The sequence below is a fragment of the Leptopilina boulardi genome, unplaced genomic scaffold, assembly GCF_019393585.1.
Source record: "Leptopilina boulardi isolate dan_hultmark-lab unplaced genomic scaffold, ZJU_Lbou_2.1 LbouV2_144, whole genome shotgun sequence".
In the NCBI taxonomy this organism is placed as follows: domain Eukaryota; kingdom Metazoa; phylum Arthropoda; class Insecta; order Hymenoptera; family Figitidae; genus Leptopilina; species Leptopilina boulardi.
This window is the reverse complement of record NW_026137690.1, coordinates 1,638,980-1,648,642: the sequence shown is the minus strand read 5'-3', so window position 1 is coordinate 1,648,642 and position 9,663 is coordinate 1,638,980. Positions and strand designations below refer to the sequence as shown.

General features: G+C 31.4%; 1 protein-coding gene across 1 annotated transcript; it reads right to left on the bottom strand.

Moving 5' to 3' along the window:
* Positions 1–56: 56 nt before the first annotated feature.
* Positions 57–8,460, bottom strand: LOC127291570 (phospholipase A1 VesT1.02). The gene is made up of 3 exons (XM_051320765.1): positions 7,889–8,460; positions 5,342–5,731; positions 57–4,462 (listed from the first exon to the last, which is right to left on the bottom strand). The coding sequence occupies exons 1-3, from the start codon at positions 8,217–8,219 to the stop codon at positions 4,125–4,127; spliced, it is 1,059 nt and encodes a 352-aa protein (XP_051176722.1). The 5' UTR covers positions 8,220–8,460; the 3' UTR covers positions 57–4,124.
* Between the last annotated feature and the right edge of the window lie 1,203 nt (positions 8,461–9,663).

Here is a 9,663-nt window from a genome sequence, read left to right as displayed (position 1 = left end):
TAATAATATTAATAAGAAAAAAAATTATTATTATTATTCTATAAGTTAAAACCAGGACTCGGCCTTTTTGTCCCTAAATCTAAAAAAATATTATTACGAATTCAGTTATTTAAAATAAAAAAGTATTTGTATAATTCTGCAATTTTATTTCTTTAAAACGACGCTCTCTAAAAAAAGGGACCTTAGAAAGAAAAACAAAATAGTTTGTGTTTCGAAATTTTAAATTTGAAAATACATACATAACCTATAATTTGTTTTGGCTTCTATAAGGTCCGCCTTTCTTTAGAGCGCGTCACAAATGTTATTAAAAATTAAATTTATTTTTATTTCTAAAATAAGAACAAAATATACTTATTTAGAGAATTTAGAGTACAATTTTAATATGTGACGTCCTCCTGCCTAAGAGGTGAAAACACCAAAGAAAAATCTAGTAATTACTGTTGTAAATTCAAAAAAGAGTTAAAACATTTGAATGATCCATATTCCTAGCTTCTAGGGGTCGCTGATTACGAATCCAAAGTCAAATTTCAAAAATTCAAAATGGCGGATCCAATATGGCGGATAAAAATTGAAAAATCGTTTAGATTCGATTGAAACTTGTTAATCGGGGGTTTTTGGGGTTGCTGATTACGAATGTGACATCAGTTTTTCAAAATTCAAAATGGCGGATCCAAGATGGCGGACAACTATGTTAAAATCGCTTGGATTCGCTTGAAACTTGTTACTCGGGGGTTTTTGGGGTCGTTGATTGCGAATACGATGTTAGTTTTAAAAAATTTTTAATGATTGGTCACTTAAATTACATTACACTATTTTCTACGATATTTGACCTCCCCTCTCTCACTTTTAGTATACAATATAGGTAATTTATATACAGACCTAGACGAGTTTACAAAATTTGATCAAACTTTGCTTGAAACTTTGTTCTTATAAAATAAGAATCTGGTTTTAAAATGCGAAGATCGTTTTAAAAACATTCAACAGTAGGCCTAATCAATAGTGCAAGAATTGATTGAAAGCAAAGCTTCGACACCCAGCGGACGTTAAGTGAACTAAAGTGAAGTGAATGAAAAACGCGCGAGTTTTTAAAAATGAATTATGATTTTTACACGAGAAACTGAAAAATAAGAGTAATTAAATGAAGAAAAATATTAATATTAGGATTTAGATAATATTTAATTCTACTAGTTCATTCAAAAACAATTTCTTTGTAACTAAACATTCGTAGTATCATCATAAACAAACATTTAAACTTTTGAAAGTAAAAAAAAATTTAATGGTTTTTGAATGGTGGCAGAATATTGTCTCTTCAGGTGCCTGACTGTCCTTTTGTTATTTGTTTTTTAATAATTTTTTTAACAAATAAGAAATTCTTTTGTAAACGTGATTGGATTAAAAGTTTCGTTATATTTGTAACAAAATAATTCCACTTGGGAAAAATTTAATAAAAATCTTAATTGCATTTTTTATACAGTGTTATTTAAAAAGTATCTTTATTGGCCAAATACTATATAGTTTATTTTATAAATTTCAATATTTATTTTTTTTTAAATATATTACATATAATATATTAATTAAATTTTTCATCACTTCTTTTTCGTCACATTTTTCGGCTACCCCCCGAGTAACAAGTTTCAAGCGCATCCAAGCGATTTTAACATAGTTGTCCGCCATCTTGGATCCGCCATTTTGAATTTTGAGAAACTGATGTCAGATTCGTAATCAGCGACCCCAAAAACCCCCGATTAACAAGTTTCAATCGAATCTAAACGATTTTTCAATTTTTGTCCGCCATATTGGATCCACCATTTTGAATTTTTGAAATCTGAGTTTAGATTCGCAATCAGCGACCCCGAAAACCCCCGAGTAAAAAGATTTAGACAAATCTGATGAAATAAATTTTTTCGTCCGCCGTATTGTATCCGCCATTTTGAATTTTTGAAATTAGACTTTGGATTCGTAATCAGCGACCCCCAGAAGCTAGGAATATGGATCATTTAAATGTTTTAACTTTTTTTTGAATTTACAACAGTAATTACTAGATTTTTCTTTGGTGTTTTTGTTTATTTATAACGCCATATAGGATTTTATATAGTGCCAAGCACAAATCACCAGACGGAAAATGAAACTACACATCCTAAGCTACAATTTCATGCAAAGAAAGAATTTTTAATATTTATTTGGCAAAAGTAATACTAATTTTGTTTATGGCGGAGATGGAAAAGAAGAGTGATGGAGAGTCATCTGTCGAATCAATATGTAAACATTAAAAATTTTTTTTTAAAAATAATACATTTCATATTTTTTTACACAACAATTACATAAATTCTACTCTTCTGATTTAACGTAATTTTGAAAAGTCGTAACACTTCTATTATAATTTTATTTGTTCGTGGTATACGCCGTTACACCATAAACTAATAAATTTATTATAGAAGTGTCACGACTTTTCAAAATAACGTTAGGGTTTTGTCACATAAAACAGATTAGATTTTGATTGGATAAAATCTAATCTGCTCCATGTGACAGAGACCTTAAACCGAAAGAACAAAATTTTTGCAAGTGGGTGTGGCCAACGCCATAAATTTTTTAGGTTATAGTTTTGATTTTTGAAGTAAAAATACATAAAGAGGATCAATTCTTTATACAAACTATTGATGTTTAAGTCTTTTAGTATATTTTCACTTCAAAAATCAAAAATATGACCTTAAAAATTCTGTGAACAGATACTTTATATCGCGGAGCGTCACATATGTGTCGATAAAATAAATATCTGCGCAAAATTATTATCTAGAGAGAAGAAGACGTCGCAAATTGAAATAGTCTATAGAATTAAAAAGTAAAGAAGAATTACCTGGATAATTTATAAATTACATCATTCATAAACACATTCATCATTAGCATTCAATATATATATATATACCAATTATTTAATGTAATTCAAAATTATTCTCTCTCACTCTCTCTCCCACTCGTTCAGTTTTAGTACGTGTTATCCGCTGACTTAAAATTCCGGAACATGTAACGGTATCAAACCGTTATTAGTTACTGTTTATTCCCCAAACAAGATTTTTTTCTTGAGATGCGGTTCGAATTTTAATTTAATTACTGTCGAGAGATCGACCTTGCCAATAACAAATATTATTGTTATTATTGGGATCGAGCCACACACAACAAAATTTACCGTGTAGCGAAGCCAATTTTAAATCTGCTATCCAAAGTTAAAAACCTAGTAAGTCATATGCGTTTCGTTAAGTTTGAAAGTCGATAGACAAAATGATTTTCAACCTTTATGGAAAAGCGACTTACTAGGTTTTTATACTTTTTGGACAGCAAAACTCTCGGAATCGCATAAATGTAAAAAGTTTCTATAGACTAAACTCGTAAACGTAAGCAGAAAATAAATGCTGTCCTTAAGGCGCTTGTACACCTCCTTCGTTTCTGAGTATGTCTGAGTTTTGACCAATTTTGATTGGCTTTGTAATGGAAAATTTCCAAGAGAGCCAATCAAAATTGGACAAAACTCTGAAATACTCAGAAACGGAGGAGGTGTACAAGCGCCTTTAAGGTTTGACGCTATTTTGAAAAATCGTAACATTTCTATAATAATTTTATTAGTTCGTGGCGTGTAATATAAACCATACGCCATGAACTAATAAAATGATTATAGAAGTGTCACACAATTTTTCAAAATGTCGCATCAAACCGGAAGGACAGCAATTTGGTGTACATCAAAACAAAAAAAAAAAATTTATTGCGCGCATAAAAACAAAAAATGAACTTTTAAGTCAGTTTCGTCGGAGATTTTGCAATTTTTTTCATTTTTCTTAAAAACAAAGAAAAATCTGCAATTGGAAACTACATTTTGTTTTTCGTATAAATACACACCCTATTGCATAAATACTGTCCTTCCGGTTTGACGACATTTTGGAAAGTAGTGTGTCACTTCTATAATAATTTTATTAGTTCATAGCGTATGGTTTTGTACTACACCACGGACTAATAAAATTATTATAGAAGTGACACACGACTTTCCAAAATGTCGTCAAACCGGAAGGACAGTATTTATGCAATTGGATGCAATAAAAAAAAAAAAAAAAAGAAAAAAGAAAAATACTCATATTCTAGACGCAACAGTTTTGGTCACCATGATCATTGGAGTATTTTGGACAATAGGGAGGATTGTTACTGGTTAGGCAGAATGAGCCCTTGGACCCAGTGGGCGTGTGTTGACCCATGATTAAATATTCGCCAGCTCTTTGGCTAATCCTTGGCCCCGAGGGACATCTTCGCGAGCAAGGCTCGGCTATCATTTTTCTTCCGCCGTCATCGACACTTTGTGCCATAAAACAAACGACCCATACGTGACTGCACAATTGAAAATTTGTTTGATTTTGACAAAATGGCTGTATTTTGCCTCCGTTGACACAAAAATCCACGTGGCCCATTCTTCCTTTGTCGCCTATGTAAAGAAAATTAAAATTTGATTCTGAAAAATGCTAATTTCGCAGTAAAAAGTAGTTTTTGCCCCCCCAAAAAAACGGTAGAATTGGATATAAATACTGTTCTTCCGATTTGATGGCATTTTGAAAAGTCGTGATACTTCTATAATAATTTTTTTAGTTCGTGGCGTATGGTTTATATTACGCCATGGACTAATAAAATTATTATAGAAGTGTCACGACTTTTCAAAATGTCGTCAAACCGAAAGGACAGAGGTTGGTTTCCATTGTTCCTATTCGCCATTTCTCATAATTCTCGTTAACTACTGCACCCTGCTCTAGTAAAAATTTAGTGGCTTTATAGTAACTTTTTATAGTAACTTTAACTATTTTAACAATAAAGTCACTAAATTTTTACTAGAGCAGGGTGCGGTATATGACAAATGGCGACAATGAAAACCAACCAATATTTATGCAATGGTTGGTTTCCATTGTCCCCACTCATAATTCTCGTCAACTACCGCACCCTGTTCTAGTAAAAATTTAGTGACTTTATTTTTAAAATTAAAAGTTACTATAAAATTACTAAATTTTCACTAGAGCAGAGTGCGGTAGTTGACGAGAATTATAACAAATGACGAGTAGGGATTTTGGCGAATGGCGACAATGGAAACCAACCAATGCTGTACTTCCGGTTTAATGCGACATTTTGAAAAGTCGTTTGACACTTCTATAATAATTTTATTACTTCATGGCGTAATGTACATAATACGCCACGAACTAATAAAATTATTATAGAAATGTCAAACGACTTTTCAAAATGTCGTATCAAACCGGAAGTACAGCATTTATGCAATTCGATATATACTAAATTTTTTTTCTCTATATTCAAAACTCACCGTAATATCCAGCATTGGTGTGAATGACCTGAACAAAATCGGCATCTCCACTGTCGAGACGATTGGTGAGACTCGAACGAATTAAGGGACGAGCAGGATCAAGACCAATAATTCGATGCATACGGAATAGTAAAAAATTGGCCATAATTCCACAAAGATGAGCGCCCAATGAATGACCAACGCACGTTGTTCTTGATATTGGTAAACCAAGATTTCTCAAGGTTGTGAGACTTCCGGCAAGACATCGTGCGACAGGTCGAAGATTTGCGACTGCCGCCGGGTAACAAGGTGGCGCACAAAGTGCTCCCCAATCAATCATAAAGACATTGTAACTTCCATTTCGTAAATAAGCGTCCCTGAGAATCATCATTGGTACCGATTCCTCGGTTCCTTAAATATGAAAGTTTAATTTTATTTCCATATGAGAATAAAATAAGCGAAATTGTTCCAATTTTTGTAAGAAGAGAACATAAACTCAAAATTTAAAAATGTTTTTTAACGCAAAAATTTAATAAAGCCCTGTCTACAATAGGTTTTTTATGTCCTTATGTTGAGTATAACATAAAAAAGCCTATTGTGTACAGGGCTTAAAGTTAATTTCTAACAAGTTTAGAAGAGTTTTGGAAAAAAAATTAGGTTAAGGGCTCTGTCACATGGAGCAGATAGATTTTAACCAATGAAAATTTATTCTCTTACGGCAATGTAATATTTGCCCTAAGAGACTAAATTTTGATTGGTTAAAATCTAATCTGCTCCATATGTAATAGAGTCCTAAGTTAAAATCTTTTGTTAAGGCTGCTTCCACAATATAGCTAAATTTTATCCTCTCTTAGAGACGTTACGCAATCGTAAGAACGAGTAAGAGAAGAACGGATATATATTTCTGTACTTTTCCAACTTATTCTTTCGATTACACAGCCACACAAAAAAAAAGTTTTGATCTGGGGGTCTGACTATATGCCTACTTTATGTTTTTTGGGTCGTTGAATCCAAATTCGAGGTCCGTTTTACCCCCATCAGATCAGGATTTTGAGATAATCTAAAAAAACCAATATGGCGGACACTTTTTCGAAAAATTCCTCGGATTTGCCTGAAACTCGTTACTCGGGTGATTTTTGGGGTCGCTGATAACGAATCTAATGTCAGTTTTTCAAAATTCAAAATGGCGGATCCAAAATGGCTGACACATTTTCCAAAAATTCATCGGATTTGCCTGAAACTAGTTACTCGGGGGGTTTTTGGGGTCGCTGATCACGAATCTAATGTCAGTTTTTCAAAATTCAAAATGGCGGATCCAAAATGGCTGACACATTTTCCAAAAATTTATCGGATTTGCCTGAAACTAGTTACTCGGGGGGTTTTCGGAGTCGCTGATAACGAATCTAATGTCAGTTTTTCAAAATTCAAAATGGCGGATCCAAAATGGCTGACACATTTTCCAAAAATTTATCGGATTTGCCTGAAACTAGTTACTCGGGGGGTTTTCGGGGTCGCTGATCACGAATCTAATGTCAGTTTTTCAAAATTCAAAATGGCGGATTCTAATTTTCGAAAAATTCATCGGATTTGCCTGAAACTAGTTACTCGGGGGTTTTTGAGGTCGCTGATAACGAATCTAATATCTGTTTTTCAAAATTCAAAATGGCGGACACTTTTTCGAAAAATTCATCGGAATCGCCTGAAACTCGTTACACGGGGGGTTTTTGGGGTCGCTGATTACGAATTTGAAGTCAGTTTTCAAAAATTCAAGATTCGTGATCAGCGACCCCAAAAAACCCCGAGTAACGAGTTTCAGGCAAATCCGATGAATTTTTCGAAAAAGTGTCCGCCATATTGGTTTTTTGAGGTTATCTAAAAATCCTGATCTGATGGGGGGGGGGGTAAAACGGACCTCGAATTCGGATTCAGTGACCCAAAAAACATAAAGTAGGCATAATCAGACCCCCAGATGAAAACTTTTTTTTTTGTGTGGCAGTGTTACGATTACGTTTCCGTTTAAGAATCTATTATGTATTGACCTTTAAAAAATCTATATAACCAATTGCATAATTGTTTTCTTTCCGGTTTTAACGACGCATTTTGAAAAGTCGTGACACTTCTATAATAATTTTATTAGTTTATGACTGATAATGTAATCGCACCATATGCCACGAACTAATAAAATTATTATAGAAGTGTCACGACGTTTCAAAATGCCGTCAAAACGGAAGGACAACATTTATGTAATTGGATGTACAAAATTATTCCTCTATTTGGAAAAAAAAACAAAAGATTTTGAAATTTAGAAAATTTTCTTTTTCTACTTTTTAAATATGATATTATTAAATTTGATCGTAATTATATAAAGTTCAACATTTTTTTTTATTCGTAAAACAAAAAATGATAAAAAGTTAGTAAAAAATTTTTTTTTATTCGTAAAACAAAAAATGATAAATAGTTAGTTAAAAAAAATTTTTTTTAATAAAAAAAGTAGTAGAGTATATAAAGTAATAAGTAAAGTATAAAAATTCCAATAAAAAATTATTTTTTTAAAAAAAATAATCTCACCAGCATAACCGTGGATTAAAATAATATTTTCCTTAGCCGCATCGTAACCCCCACGAAGCCAATCAGATTTTCTGATTTCCTGTAATTTCTCCTTAGGTTTGCCAAGTTTCGAATAAAGATACAAATGCACATCAGGATCAGGACATGAATCCTTATCATTACCCCTTCTCCAGGTGCATTTATCCTCACTGTAATTGGCCGCGGCGCCACTTTGAATTGCTTCCTCAATTGGACCCCTAGGGGGCCTACAAATCACTTCTCTATCAGCACATATTAAAAATATAAACACTATCAAAATCGAGAGGGATTTCCAATAATTTGAATTCTGCATGTTACTACAATAAAATTATTATTTTAAAATTATTTTATTATTATTATTATTATTATTATTATTATTATTATTATTATTATTATTATTATTATTATTGTTATTATTTTAGAATAATTAAGTGCGACAAATCCAAACGAACGATATCCCGTCAATTTTGAGACTGTTTGAAAAAAGATTAATCGAATCACCCGATGCTCTCTCACGTTTCCTCCACTTCTCTTTAAAGCGCGCGAACCTTGGTTGTACTTTACCGTTTATCAGTGACGCCAATACTTTTACTCAAATGGGTCAGAGGAATTCCCCACTCTCACTCTCCCACCCCTTTGCGGCCCTTTTTTTTTTTTTATTTTTGCAAAATTAATCAAAATATTTATCGTCATTCAGGGATATTATGGTACAAAAATTGCAATTTTTTTTTTTTGCTCTATAATTATTTTTTAAAAATAATTTTTAAAAAGCTGTTGAAAAATTATTATTCTAGGAATTTTATTACAATTACAAATATTTTTTTTTAGGTTAGCAATTATTAAAAAATTTCAAATTGACACATTTTAGGCTAAAATAATAATAATAATAATAATAATAATAATAATAATAATAATAATAATAATAATAATAATAATAATAATGCGCGATACTTTATTTACGGGAAGTATGGATATATATTTTTACACCCAGAAAAAATATTTCTTTGATTCAAAAAAATCAATTTCATTGACAAATTTTTCTTTGTTACAAAGAAAATTTATTATTTCTTTCAAATAAATTATTATTTGATTCAAAAAAAATTATATCTTCGTTTTAAAGAAATTTTTTATTTAATTCAAATAAATGTTTCTTTGACCCTATATATCAAATGTTAGAATTTCTTTGATTTAATGCACAAATTTCTTTAAAACTTAAAAGCTTTTTTTTGATTTTAAAGAAAATTTAATTTTTAATGGAAGAAAACAAAAAGTCAAAGGAATTGATTTTTTTAAAGTAAAGAAATTTTTTCTCTGCGGGTATAAGAAGCGTCTATTAACCGGAAATTATAATTTTTTGGAATGATTAATAATTAGCGTTAGTTAATTATATAATTTTCCCAGTATTAAGTTGGGAATGTAATTTTCAGAAAACAATCATTCCTAACCTAAAAAAAAAATCGTAAATTGCAAAGAAATTCCTATAATAATAATAATAATCCCTAATAACACAAGATATCTTGGGATATATTGATAATATCCCGCAGATATCCTAGGGATGTCTTATGGATATCAAAAGCGATCTTTTAAGGATATCCAAAAAATCGGCGGTTTGGATATCCCATGGATATCTGAGGATATCCACAGGATATTTTCTGGATATCTCTATATCCCATGGATATCCTGCGATATAATATCCAATAGATATTTTGTGGATGTCTTAGGGATATCCTGTGGATACCCTATGGATATCCTATGGA

Excerpts from the sequence above, each read along its gene's own strand:
- LOC127291570 (XM_051320765.1), bottom strand. The coding sequence starts at position 8,219 with ATGCAGAATTCAAATTATTGGAAATCCCTCTCGATTTTGATAGTGTTT. Across the intron at positions 5,732-7,888 it reads TTTAATCCACGGTTATGCTG|GAACCGAGGAATCGGTACCA; the intron begins GTGAGATTATTT and ends TTCATATTTAAG. Across the intron at positions 4,463-5,341 it reads CACCAATGCTGGATATTACG|GCGACAAAGGAAGAATGGGC; the intron begins GTGAGTTTTGAA and ends TTCTTTACATAG.